Here is a 15,121-nt window from a genome sequence, read left to right as displayed (position 1 = left end):
AAAGCTCCACAGTAATTCTATAAAGATAAAAGACCAGGGTCATTCACATTCTTTCCAAAGATTCATCTCCTAAGTCAGTCCACACAGAGCGTGAATTTGGCATAACACCAGTAACTGCACCAACATCACACTCCTCAGGACTCTTCAGTCTTCATTATTCATGCATCTACAAACACCATTAAAAGAAAAAAATCAGTGGAAACATTGAAAAAGGTAATAAACACTTACATTTTGTTTCTTCCTTTCAAGCAGGGGTGATAGAGGACTTTGACAGCATTATTTGCCTCACATGAAGATTCATTCCTGACAGTCTCATTGACAACTGTAGTAAAGTCACTGCTGGTATTATCTTGAGATCTCACAAGAATGGTGTCCGAATTCAAAACCCAGAGCTACATGCAGAAGAAAAACATTTCGATGTTACATCTGAACATGGAGTACACATAAAAGTAGATAAAAGTAAAATGTTAAGAGATTGTACAGCACCGGCAGAATATCTGTGAAGTGTGAAAATCCACTTGCCAAATGCCATAGATGAACTTTCAGAAATGTATTCCAAGTCTTCCCGGCAATATAATGTACATGGAGACTGAAGGTCCCAGGAAAGGACATTGCTTATGAAAAATTATACTCTGCCTGAGGTCGAGCAAGCCTTGGGTAGAGGTTTGAGGTCTGATAAGCTATTCATTAAAGAGAACCAATACCACACTACTGCACAGAAACAGACCCTTTCACCCATCTCATCCATGCCAAACTATTTTTCTGCCCAGTCCCATCAACCTACAGCCCGGACCATAGTCCTCCATACCTACCCAAATTTCTCAAATGTTGAAATTACTTCTGCTGGCAGCTCAATCCATCCTCTGAGAAAAGTTCTCTTCATGTTCCCCTTAAACATTTCACCATGTCTTCTTGTTCAGTTTTCTCCCAACCTCAGTGGAAACAGCTTGCTTATACCCTGATAATTTTGTATGCCTCTAATAAATCTCTCCTCATCTTTGACACTCCAGGGAATCAAGTCAGAACCTGTTTAACCTTTCCCTACAACTCCATTCAAGTTCTTTCAACATCCTTTTTCATTTTCTCCACACTTTAAATCTTATTGATGTAGGAGTGGCATAGTTGGCATTGCAGTTAGCTCAACACCTTTACGGCACCAGCGATCTTGAAATATGGAATACCACTTTGCTGTCTCTTTGGAAAAGAGGACAGAATTCTCGTGGGGCCATTTTTGTATGGCCACTTCGTTTAATCCTTGTCTGAGTTTGTGAATTCAGTGTGGAAGAAAATAACCACATTCCTTATCTCTGAAGAGGCAGAATTGTCAGTTAAGTGTCCTGAAGATATGATGTTCAAAAGTGCTTTGTAATTATTTCTGAACTGAAAATTTAAGACCTTCAAGTACGCTGAAGTCTTAAAAATTAACTTTTCAGAGAGGGACTTGACACACATATTTACATATCCACATATAGAGGTTAAATTTAGAGTTAAGTTTAGTAATAAGTAAGAAATGTTATGTTATTCATAGTTTAATTTAAAAAAACTATTTCACCATTGTCTGATGAATTTTCCATTGTTGTTCCTGTGTTAGTGCTAACAAAGTCCCTTTAGTCTCAAACAAAATTAAGAGGATTGTTAGTTCGTAACAGTGTTTTTTCCCCCATGTCTGCATGGGTTTTCTCTGGAGGCTCCAGTTTCTTCCCACCGTTCAAAGCATATGGAGGGTGTAAGTTAATGGGGTGTAATTTGGGCTGAAATGGCCTGTTACTGTGCTGCATGTCTAGATTTAAATGTTTAAAAAACCTTCACTGCAAGTGATCAAAATTGCACATAATACTCTAAATTTGGCCTCAGCAAAGTCTTGTCCAACTTCAACATAACATCCCAACTCCTGTACCCAATACTTGGATATATGAAGGTCTCAGCCCAACCCTTTGAAGTAGGTCTCCATTGAAAGTTCTATCCCCATTCACTCCATTTCAACCACCTGCCAGTCTCTAACGTATTTGATCCACTGTCCTGTTCCTGTTCACCCAATTGCGGGCAACCCAGCATTCGTGTCCAACCCTCAACATCCTGGTCACTCAGCTTAACCTACCTGATCCCCAAGAATAGATCTGACCCACCGACCTACCTCTGATCACTACCCAACAGACCTCATGCCAGACTTCATCTTGGACTAATCCCAACCCGACCTTCTCATCTCCATCAGTGCAAACGGCAAAAGCTTTACAGCATTGTTACAACATAATATGCAATACCTAGCTCCAAGATTGCTTTAAAAAAATAAATAAACTTTCAGAAGTCAACTCAACATTTCACTTCCAGTTAATATCTGCACCAATATTCAACAAACTAACAACCAACAGGGCCTAAAACCAGCAGGCCAATTGACATCAGTACTCTACTGCAAACATTAATGCAATGCATCCATTTGACAGGCAAACAAACCCACTGCCAAGGTATCCACCTAATTGGAAAAGGAGCAGCCACCCACTGTGTCACTACATCATGCCACAACTCCAAAACCCTATCCTTCCTGCAATCAATATCCTGTAAACTTACAATGGTGGCAGGGTGAGAGGGACAGTGGAGTTTTGCAAGAATATTTCAGAACTTGGGGGCTTAATGCCACCCCCGCCCCCCCACCCATGACTTGATGCAAGTGCTTTTTTTTTTAATTACAGGAGTTAAATTAGGAAAATAATCTACACATCAACAAAAATAAATAAGAACAGGCAAGAAGCTTCACAATCATTCAATAATGTCATGGCTCCACTGAATACAAGATTAGCTCAGCTTGAACAGTTTTAGAACACAGCACATTACAGACCCTTCAGCCATGATGTTGTGCCAAACTATGTAAAACTAATTCACAGCAATTTAACTTCTCCCCCTCTCACACACCCATAGCCCTCAACTTTTCTTACATCCATGTGCTTATCCAGGAGTTTTTTTTTTTAAATGTTTTTAAATCATACCGGCCTCCTCCACCACTACCTCCGGAAATGCATTCTGGGCATCCACTGTTCTCAAAGTAAAAAAACCCGAGCTCTGATGTCTCCCCTAAACTTTCCTCCACTCACTTCTCTGGTATTTGCTATTGTCATTTGCACTGATGGAGAAGAGAAGGTCAGGTTGGGATTCGTCCAAGATGAAGTCTGGTGTGTGGTCTGTTGGGCAGTGATCAGAGGTAGGTCAGTGGTTCAGCTCTGTTCTTAGGCGATCAGTAGGTTAAGCTGAGTGGCCAAGATGTCGAGGTTTGGACACGATTGCTGGGTTGCACGCAATTGTGTGAACAGGAAAAGGACAGTGCTTTAGAGACTGGTAGGTGGTTGAAATGGATTGAATAGGATAGAACTTTCAAGGAAGACCTACTGTCCACCACATCATAATCTTATATACCTCTAAAAATAATTGGAGGAATGACTTAATAATGATTCAAACTCCAAAGATTCATAACCTTTCAAGAACTCTGTAAATTGCTGACTCCTTTATCTGAAGCCAAGACCCCCGGTTCAAAATTCCCTTAAAAGGGAAACATACTTTCCGCATCCGTCTGATGAAACCTCCTCAGACTCTTCAAGTTCATTATTATTGACTATATATTCAACCTGATGAAGCAGCGTTTCTCTGGACCACAGTGTGTACACATTCACACACAATGCATAATAATCACACATTCATTTTAAATTATTTCTTTGAGTATATATGAATATTTTGGGATAATTTACTCAGTTACACGATACTGTTCACCAATAGACAATAGACAATAGGAGCTGGAGTAGGCCATTTGGCCCGTCAGGCCAGCACCGCCATTTTAGATCATGGCTGATCATTACCATCAGTACCCCTTTCCAGCCTTATCCCCATAACCCTTAACTCCGTTACCCACAAGAGTCTTATCTAACTCTCTTTTGAACATAGTCAGCGAATCCACCTCTACCACCCTCTGTGGCAGAGCATTCCACAGATTAACACTTCTCTGGGTAAAAAAATGCTTTCTCATCTCCGTCCTAAAGGGCCTACCCTGTATTCTTAAACTATGCCCTCTAGTCCTCATCTCCCCCATCATTGGGAACAAGTAATCAGACTTCACCTTGTCTATCCCCCTGATGATTTTGTATACCTCAATCATGTCCCCCCTCATCCTTCTAAACTCAAATGGATACAAGTCCAGTTTTTCTAGCCTTGCTGCATATGACAACCCTGCCATCCCTGGAACTAACCTTGTAAATCTGCGCTGCACACCCTCTATAGCTAGTATGTCCTTCCTCAAGTTTGGAGACCAGAACTGGACGCAATACTCCAGGTGGGGTCTCACCAGGGCCCTGTATAACTGCAGAAGGGCGTCTCTGTTCCTATACTCCAATCCCCTCTTTATGAAAGCCAACATTCCATTTGCCTTCTTCACAGCTTTCTGAACCTGCATGCTAGCCTTCAGTGACCGGTGAACAAGTACACCCAGATCCATTTGCACTTCCCCACTCCCTAGCTTGTCTCCATTTAAATAATACTCAGCTTTCCTATTACTTCCCCCAAAATGAATAACCTCACATTTGTTCACATTGAAATTCATCTTCCATTTAGCCGCCCACTCCTCCAGCCTGTCCAAGTTCCTCTGCATTTTCCTTACATCCTCCTCACACCCCACACCGCCACCCAGTTTAGTGTCATCTGCAAATTTGCTCATGTTATTTATAATCCCCTCATCCAAATCATTAACATAAATTACAAACAACTGAGGACCCAACACCGATCCCTGAGGCACTCCACTCGTCACATCCTGCCATTCTGAAAAAGACCCATTTACTCCAACCCTTTGTTTCCTATCTCTTAACCAATTTCCTATCCATGTCAGCACCTTACCTCCAATACCATGCTCCCTGATCTTGCCCACTAGACTCCCGTGCGGTACCTTATCAAAGGCCTTCTGGAAGTCCAAATACACCACATCCACTGGCTCTCCCGAGTCCACCCTCTTTGTCACATCCTCAAAAAATTCCAGAAGGTTAGTCAAGCATGACTTACCCTTAAGGAATCCATGCTGACTAGCCCTTATACTATTATTATTGACTAAGTGTTCTGCTATTTCTCCTTTTATGATGGACTCCAATATCTTCCCCACCACTGAAGTCAGGCTAACCGGTCTATAATTTCCCGTTTTCTCCCTCCCTCCTTTCTTAAAAAGCGGCACCACATCAGCCACTCTCCAATCCTCAGGGACCTCCCCGGAATCTATGGAACTTTGGAAAATGTCGACCAGTGCCTCCACAATTTCCATAGCCACCTCTTTAAGCACCCTAGGATGCAGCCCATCAGGCCCTGGGGATTTATCAGCCCTCAGTCCCAACAATTTACTCATAACCTCCTGCTTCTGGACCCGGATATCCATTAGATCCCCTACCTCCCCAGTAAAGTTCCACAAGTCTCTTAGTACCGCATGACCACTACCCCCTAACTGACTATAACCTATATCCTCCTTGGTGAAGACAGTTGCAAAGTATTTGTTAAATCCCTCTGCCATCTCCTTGTTTCCGGTAATAATTTCACCCTTGCCCATTTTCAAAGGGCCAATTTTAGACCGAACCAATTTCTTCCTCTTCACATACTTAAAAAAGCTTTTGCTATCCTCCGCAATATTATCTGCTAATTTCCTCTCGTACTTCATTTTCCCGTCTCTTATGGCTTTCTTAGTTACCCTCTGATGTTCTTTGAAGGTTTCCCAATCCTCTAATTTCCCACTCCGCTTCGCTATCTTATAATTACTCCCTTTGGACTTGATAATGCACTTGATTTCCTTAGTTAGCCAGGGCTGCCATTTGCATCTCCTAGAGCCTTTCCTCCACTTTGGAATAAATTTGTCCTGAATCCTGTGAAAAATGTCCATAAAAACCTGCCATTTTTCCCCAGTTGTCCTCCCAGCTAGTGTATCTTCCCATTTTATTTTGGATAGCTCCTCCCTCATAGCTGCAAAATTCCCTTTATTTAACTGAAGTACAGATGCTTCCGACTTCCTTTCCATTTCCCTTTCTAATTGCAGCTTAAAAGTAACCATACCATGGTCACTATTCCCTAATGGCTCCCCTACATCAAGGTCACTTATTAAGTCTGCGTCGCTGCACAGCACCCAGTCCAGAATCGACTTCCCCCTGGTAGGTTCCTCTACTAGTTGTTCCAAGAAAGTATCTTGTAGACATTCTATAAACTCGCTCTCTTGTGTTCCTGCCCCCGTCTGATTATCCCAGTCCACCTTCATGTTGAAGTCCCCCATAACTACCGTATTGCTACCACTTTGACATGCCACTCTTAATTCCTGATTTATACTACTACCGATATCTCAGCCTGCTGGAAGTTATTTCCCAGTCTGGCAGTCCTGATTTTGATGCTTCTGTACTTCCTCCTTGATGGTAGTGGATCAAAGCTGCTGTGTGCTGGATGGAAAGGGTTTTCTAGAAATCTTTGAGCCCTATTCAAGCAATGCTCCCAGTAAAAGTCATCAATTAAGGAAAGCAAGACCCCCATAATCTTCTCAAATGTTTTGAAGATCTCCTGTATTGAGTTCCAGTCCAATGCAAGGCCGTCTTCTAAACTAAAATTAGTTCAGGCTCAGCCTTTCCTCATAAGCCAACACTTCGATCCCAGGATCCAACCTCTGAAAACAAAAAGTACAGATGCTGGATATCATGAGAAGGCTGACATCAATGGATATAACAATGGCTACAGTTGTAACCATGACTGTAATGCTAAAGACCCAAGCTCCAGAAACCAGTGCCCCTCAAACCAATGTTTGTTTATTTGTTACAGAAGGGTTCTTCTGTGAGCAGTATAACAGGTAAACTATCATTCACATAGCCATATAAAGTAGAATAACCAGAGCATAACTACAGAGTATATAGTTACAATGAAAAAAAAAATCAATTAGTACAAAGCAAGGGTAGCATGGGAGCACTGTTGTGAGGTTCATTCAGGAGCCTGATGGCTACAAGAAAGAAACTGCCCTTAACCTTGGTGGTATGGGATTTCACTCTTTTGAGCCTTCTCTAAGATAGTGAGAGGGAGAAGAGTACGTATCCAAGGTGCAATAGGTCCTTTGGTTGATTACCTCTCCAAGGCAGCAGGAAATGCAAGTCCACGGACAGGTGGGCAGCTTCCCCGACATTCTGAACCTTCTGCAGCTTCTTCTAGCCTTGGGCAGAACAGCTCCCCACAAACTGTTCCAATGTAGGTCCAGTGCCTCGCCAGGTCCAGTGCAAAATATGCAGCACATATCCAACCTGGCTGCTTATTGCCTAATCAGTTTTTCCTCATTCACTGGAGTAAAGAAAGAGTTGTTGATAATGCCCTCAAGTCAATGATGGAATAAAATGATGAATTCCAAAAGCAAGATGATAAGAATAGCCCTTGACATCAAGGTAGCATCGACTAGTATGCTTATTGGTATGATACCTTTTTCATACACTTGGTAGGGAGGGTGGTTATTGGTGGTCAATAACTGCAACCCCAGAAAGCTATTGCATCAGTTTCTCAGGGATCTTCAGGTGGCTCATCAACGACCTTCCCTCCATCTCAGAGTCAAAAGTTGGGATGTTTATTGATGCTTCCTCACTATTTAATTCCATTCACGATTCTTTAGCAAATGAAGCAATCCATATCTACATGCAACAAGACCTATTCCATGATAATGTCATAAAAATAGCCGACCATGACCATCTCTAACAATAGAAAGTCCACCCTCCTACCCTTGATGTTGCCTGGATTGGCAGGGTCTTAGTTATTAGGAGATGTTATGTTAGTTTTCCCTGGAACAAAGGAAGGAGACATAAATGAAGAAAATAAACTACAGTTTCAATAATGTGGACTGTAGAAGATTTATTTCTCTACATCAGAGGAAGATAAAACTGGAGGACATAGATTTCAGTTAAAAGAAGCTTAGTGGGGATACAAGGGGGAGCTTTTATAGCCAGAGAGCAACAGAATACACAGAGAATGTGGTGGAAGCACAGCCACTGACAGTATTTAAGAAACATCTAGACAAGCACATTAATCGCCTCGGTAAAAATCCATGGCACGTGCTGAAAGATGGGATTGCAGATGGGTACCCATTGGTCAGCAAGGGTGATTGATTAAATGGCTAATTTCCATGCCGTGCGACCCCGTGACTCAACCTCATTGCCACAACTCTTTGTCAATTTCCTGGTGGAAACAATTGACCAAAAATACAATTATATCTACCACACAAACGCCACGGCTCCAAGAAGAGTTGTGTGGATATCTTTCGGCAACTAAGGCAGTCCCTGACGTCCAAACACCTTTCTACCTGACGCACGAGTCGGGAGCTGGATGGAATACTCTCCAACTGTCTAGGATGAGTGCAGCTCCAATAGCACTTCACCGTAAATTTGACCTCCATGCTCTAAATGTTCATTCCCTCCCTCAACGTGGCTGCACTTTGATCCATTTTTAAAATTCACCAGTTACTCAACTATTCTGACAGCAGCTCAGAAACCCACAATCTCTACCACCAGGAAAGATGGCACCACCCACAGGCTCGTATCCAACCCCCACATCATTCTACTGGATCTTCATCATCACTGGGTCCAAATCTGCTAAGGCCCATTCTCACACTGCCTTCTCGTTGAAAATGAGGAATAGGCAATAAATGAACAGTCATCTGCACAGACTGCACTACATACCACCAACACTCACATTCTGAAAAGAATAATGCAGTAAGTGGCAAAAATCCACACCTTGATGTTAGGTTGCATCAAGCAGGACAGTAAAAATCAGCATGGAGTTCACAGAAAGCACCCTGCAAACTATTATGCCTCAGCTTTCATCTACCACCCCACTCAACGTCCTACCCTGACCCCTGATGATCAAACTTCAAGGACTGGGAAAATAGAGCAAAATGAAAGCACAGATTTAAATCTCAAATTCAATTCAATCTTAATCTGGTTTTTGATAGGAAAGCACCAGAAAGTGATCAGGAAATTGCTTTACCAAGCTCACCAATACCCAGAGAAAAGCTGCCTCCCTTGTCTCAAAGGTTTCCCTAGAATAACCAGCCAGTGAACAGATTATTTTTTTCCTTCAATCAGTGACAAAGTGACTTCACAGCTGGATAAACTATTCTAGTCAGCCCATTGCTATCTGCAGTGGATCAGCCGAAGATCCAAACCTGTCAGCGCAATCTCCATCACATGAAACAAAATTCAAATAGGCACAGCTAGGAGAATAAAATGCAATTGGATTGGGGGTGGGGTGGACAGGACTCAAAAATCCTACATTGGGGAGGAATTGTTTTTCAAACTAAACAATTATTTTAGACTGAAGTGCACTCAAGAAGATTTGCAACATGCACATTTATTGGCACTTTTTTTTTTACATGAACCAACAACTTAGTCATACTTCATAAATATTACGACTCACAGTTAATTGTCAATGTTCCCTTAACGATTGTTTATCTTGAAATGTCAAATAATCGACATAGGACTTGTCATTACTAAGGACAGATAAAATGCTATTCACAGAAATGTCAATCTTATTTTTTTAATACAACTGTATCCTCAGATCCACACTATTATCTGTTCCTTAAAGTGAATTCTGGATCCTCACCAGTCACACTGGAATGATGTGCATGGCATTGCCGAATCCTCAAAGGAGGATGTATCCATGAAAACAAATACATCAATCCAAACATATACTTCAAGAATCACTAACCAAGAATATAACTAATTTGCAAAACAGTTCAAGTCTATTTGTCATCAGATTGCAATGGTACAACCTTTCTTCTCACAAGCAGTGAGAATGCTGAATGACCATCCATTCATTTTACTTTAATCATCCGAGACTCTCATTTTCCTGAAACAACATTTATTTATATATAGGAATAAATGTTCTGCACATGTATTGTTTGTCTGTAAGTGTGTTATGTCTGGTTATAGGTCTGCTGTTTCATGGGGTTGTACTTATACAATCAGATAACAATAAACTTGACTTGAACCCAACGTAACAGAATTTTCCGGTTCATGGTGCGGAAAAGTGCAAAACACACATACAGACAAATGATACATATACACAGTTGTTGTAAGTGAGGAAACCATTTAGTAGGTCTCAGGGCAAGGACTCTGAACACAATTTTGGTAGGGAAGGATTTTATTTACAGAAGGCAAGTGTGGGAAATGGTAACTGATGCCACGCAAGCACACATGTACATGCACAGTTTACAGCAGCCGTGGGAAAGAAAGAGCAGACAAATAATAACGAACATGGGGAAAATAACTTGGGAACAAATTACACCCCCACACAATGAACTGGTACATACAGCGATCAAGGGGGACAAAGAAAAATCACTACAATGCAACACCACCCCTTGACTCAGTGCAGGCACGGCTCTATGCTACAAGGGACACTAATTAAACGCCCCCAATCCTTTTAACAGTGCACATCTTACCAAAAGTTTCTCCAGCACCCTTCCACATTTCTAAGCCTGGAGTGAAGCAGGGTGGTCTCAAGCTGGCAATGAGAGAACAAAAATAACACATGGCACCTTTATAGTGCTGGAAGTTCCAGCCCAGCTCGTTGCCAGGGACCAATGGCTCAGTGCCAGGAGGGTTAATCCAATTACAATGGCTCAAGGCCAAGTACAGGGAGGCTGGAGAGTCCAAATAATTTACATGGGGCCAAGGAGTATACTAATAGGTAGGGTAGAACCAAACTTTGTTTGGCAGCTGGTGTGTCCTCTGATTAGGGAGGGGGGCAGTGCTGTCACATGACAGCCACAACCCTTCCCAACACAACAGTACATATATTAAAATAGATATTCTTAAGTAGAGTCACAAAGAGATGTCATTCAGCTATCTCACTGCTATGGGAAGAATCTGTTCCTCAGTTTGGTAGTTCTGTATCTTTTTCCCCCACAGAGTACCTGGAAGATGCTGCATGCAGGGTGGTAGGAGATTCCCTGATTTTACGAGCCATTTTGAAACAACAATCCCAGTAAATCCCATCGACGGGGAGACAGGGTGGGGAAGGTGATCCTCTCTGCCGAATTTACGATCCTGTATAATGACCTCTAATCCGATGCTCTACAGCAGTGGTTCTCAAACCTTTTTCTTTCCACTCACATACCACTTTAAGTATTCCCTATGCCATAGATGCTCTGTGATTAGTAAGGGATTGTTTAAGGTAGCATGTGGGTGGAAATAAAATGTTTGAGAATCACGGTTTTAATTGTACCTAATTGACACGGTTTCATTACTCCAAAGGAACTAGGCCAATGACAATTTTTCTCAAGCAAAATATTTCAGTAACAATTGAGTCTAAAGCAGTGGTTCTCAACCTTCTCTTCCCACTCACATACCACCTCAAGTAATACCTTACTAATCACAGAGCATTGATGGCATAGGGATTACTTAAGGTGGTATGTGAGTAGAAAGAAAAAAAGTTTTGAAAACCACTGCTCTACAGCAACTGATGCAGCTGGCCAGGATGCTCTCAATAAAACTCCTGTAGAAAGCTGACAGAATGGTGCTAGTAGCGTTGCCCACCTCAGTCTTTAAGGAAGTGGAGTTACACTTTCTGACAAGTGAGGAGATATGTGTCCAGAACAGATCATTTCTGAAGTGAACTGCAAGGAACTTGGTGCTCTCTACTCTCTGCATTGAATGTCATGGAGGGTGGTCATCCCTTATTGACCTGAACACCAATCATCTCCTTTGTCTTGTTCATGTTGAGACCCAGGTTGTTTTTCCTCACACTATTTCATGAGATTTTCCACCCCTTCTAAGTATTTTGGCTCCATCATTGTTGTTGATGAGGGAAAATATTGCCGTGTCTACAGCTGTGACTGCAATCCAATCAATAGCATTTTTAAAAATTACCACAATATACTAAGCAGTAAAATAAAAGCACCCATGGCTGAGCTGCAATATCAAAGACAAGCAAATCTTACAAAACTGCAATAAAATTAAAATCACAAAATATTTTGCCAGAATTGTTACAACACAACGGGGCTACGTCCCTTTAGGAGATTGGAGGTAGGCAGGAAACATTCACAGTTGACCACCTCAACTTAACAATCCAGTAACTGTTCCAGCCCCGTGGAGGAGAGGTCGGCCTCTCAGATGTATGAACTGTTTTACGAACTGTGGACTCTTCATATCTGAACACTGGTTCTGGTCCAGGGAGGGTGGGGGGGAAGAGGGGAGGAAAGAGTGTTATGCAGCAAGCTACACTGATCCCCAAGCGAACGAGGTCATGGAGGTGTAAGTTCACTGAGACTAATAAAAGATAATGCAGGAATAATGCTAACAAAGGACAAAATGTACTTATTTTCTTGCATAATTCATTGTGCTTTTATTTGCTTCCCAGCCTTAACTTTGGTGAAGATTTTTTTCTTGTATTTTATATCCTTTTGAGCAGCCCCCTCTGCCATTGTTAAATTGAAAATTAGTGCTAATTGCACAAGAGTCACATTCTACCAATTACTAACCCTCCACTTACAGATCATCACCAAAAATCCACCTCCACATTACCAAAATAATTGTTTACATTAAAAACCAGCACAGCTTCCAAAAATAAATGTTTGTTTGACTCAGTCATGGGCTTTGTTATTGAGAATGACTATCTGTGCCCATGTCTTTATGTGTACACTGATGACGTGTTATCCCAATTTCTCCATGGCTTCCAGGCAACCACTGCAATGAGAATCAATTTCCCAAAATGTGAGTTATATCTTTGCAATTTCCCCAAAATGGGAGTTACAAACTTTTCAATTTTTCCGACAGGATTTTGAACTTTGTGGAGCTTGAACTGGATGCGATCTTGGAGCCCACTTTCTACTTCAAGTATAATCAAGTGCTATTGAGTGATTTCAAGATTATTTGATTGACATGTAATAATAGATGCAATATTACACAAAATTGCATTTATTCTATCATAAGGCAGAAAAAGATTTGCCATCAGCTGAAATTGCCCACTGCAGTAGAGAAACAGAAGCAAAAGTCCTTTCAGAGTCACTGAGCAACAGGAGCAGCTCCGAAACGATCAGGAAGCCTTCTGCACACTAAGCCCTTGAGAGCCCCTGTTGCCCTCTGCACCCTCTCACATCCCACTTCTGATACCTAGTTCCCTTTAGCCAGTCTCCAGCAGTCTGCAGCTTGGTGCGAGCCCTTTGATCACAAGTTGCCAGCAGTCCACAACCTGTGTGGATTCATGGCCTTGAGTCACCAAGAGCCCACCTTCAGCTGCAGATCTCGCAGCCATGGTCACTGTCCCATAGGGTCATCTCCTCTGCTTCTCCTTCTTAAACAGGAGGTGATTTCCATTTTCTGGTGCCACCTCAATCCAACATTCTATGATCAACTTTGCAATAAATGTTTCCCCATGTTTGCCATTTTCATGTGCTTTTAAAAATTTAGTTGTTATTTTACCTGACTGCATTCATTGCATGACTTGCATTTACAAAAAAAACACTCCACAACCAAGACTCCCTTCCCATAAATTCAACTGTGGGCTCCACAAGCTTCCCAGATAATTCCCCTTACCTAAATAGGTGCCCCACGTGTCAAACAGCCCTCTGGCACAGACAACAGCTTTATCTGAGCAATTCAAGTGGAGCTCCATAACCGTAGGTAATAACACTGATGCATTATAAAACCGCAAGCTTGTTTTACAGCAATACATACAGGATTTAATTTATTTTTAATTCCCCATTCAATACTTTAATTAGATAGCCTGTGCTGCTAACATACAAAGGAAAGTCATTCTGAAAAAGAGAATATTAAATCTTACTGTAAATGTAATACATTGCACATTGTTGACTTTGGAGAAATTGGGGTAAATGCCAGTCTGGAAAACAGGCCTTCTTAAATCAAATTCCAGGATTGGCAGGCAAGCTGTTCTGCTCCACTGTGTGCATGGTGTATAAATTGACAGATAAAACAGTATCAGATGTTGAAGCTGAATTTATTCCATGGAATTTTACCATGTGAAAACCTGACCTTGCAGATTGGAACAATCACTGAATACTCTAACCCACCAGTGCACATCCCCTTCACCTCTGAAGCATTTTCAGATTAATATAATGAGGGTTGAATCCTTTCACAAGGGATCAGAGAAACTGAGATCTGCCCAAAGACTCTTCTTTATGGTCCAGCTACCCGAGCTTCCATCTGACATTTACTCTGACACCAGAGTCATCATTAAGAATACAATAACAGTGATGTTTGGACCCACTTTCCATGAATGTCTAAATATGCATCTCGTTTTGTTCGAAGCCCTGGTTGGACGAGTGGGAGATTCAAAGGCAAATCAAGACCTGTCATCTTACACCACTTTGCTCAGCCTTGCGAGGTGTTTATAATCTTATGTCCAAAACACTAGCAAAGGAGTAACACCACAGCAAAAATGACAGCTGAACAGAAGTTCCACAAATGTTTCTGTAATAAGTTATCATTTTGTGCAACCAAACCCAAAAATGATCAACTCTGTTTACCTCTTGATCACTCAAATTAACAGCAACCCTCTAGTTCACTGAAGAAAGACAGCACAGGATGGTATGTCACCAGTATTTGCCTTTATGAATCCTCTCCATATACAATGATGGCAATCATTTAGAAATATTTACTTAATTTTTTTGTCAGTACCACTTGTGTTTCAATCCTGCTACTCAGTTGCAACATTTTATAGAGAATTAGGCTGGTACAATTAATTTTATTGCTCTGGAATGCCATGATAAATGTTTCTGTTGCAGAAAGATCACAGAAAATTACTGACAGCAATTATTTTTTCCTTTGGATAATACCCTCTGACAGGAGCACATTGCTTCAACCCATAACCTAGGTTCAGTGAGCCAATGTATTTTAAATTATGAAATGCCTGGTTGGAACGAAGCAAGCTATCCAGTAGCCAGGAATGAGCCGGTGTGTGTATAGATTACTGATCCAACAGGAGCTTATTAAAAAAAGTGCTTACAACAATAGATGGGACATGTAGAGAGGGTACTGGAGAAACAAAGTTACCAGCACAAACAAATGGCTTAAGTGAAAAGGAAAGCTTCAATAAGGAAGGAACATGAACACCACTTCATCCAATTAAAACAAATGTGATGAGTTCA

The 15,121-nt window shown here is 41.5% G+C and overlaps 1 protein-coding gene across 3 annotated transcripts in view; it reads right to left on the bottom strand.

The window, feature by feature from the left end:
- LOC138737014 (gap junction beta-7 protein-like) overlaps nt 1-15,121 on the bottom strand; it is a 245,019-nt gene that overhangs the window by 148,874 nt on the left and 81,024 nt on the right. For all 3 annotated transcript variants that reach the window (XM_069887376.1, XM_069887378.1, XM_069887377.1), the window contains one exon: nt 229-392. In XM_069887376.1, the coding sequence (XP_069743477.1) occupies nt 229-392 (164 nt within the window). The remainder of the gene's footprint in view (nt 1-228; nt 393-15,121) is intronic.

Source organism: Narcine bancroftii, chromosome 6, assembly GCF_036971445.1.
Source record: "Narcine bancroftii isolate sNarBan1 chromosome 6, sNarBan1.hap1, whole genome shotgun sequence".
Classification (NCBI taxonomy): domain Eukaryota; kingdom Metazoa; phylum Chordata; class Chondrichthyes; order Torpediniformes; family Narcinidae; genus Narcine; species Narcine bancroftii.
The sequence above is the reverse complement of the archived record's forward strand: the minus strand, read 5'-3'. Positions and strand labels throughout refer to the sequence as shown.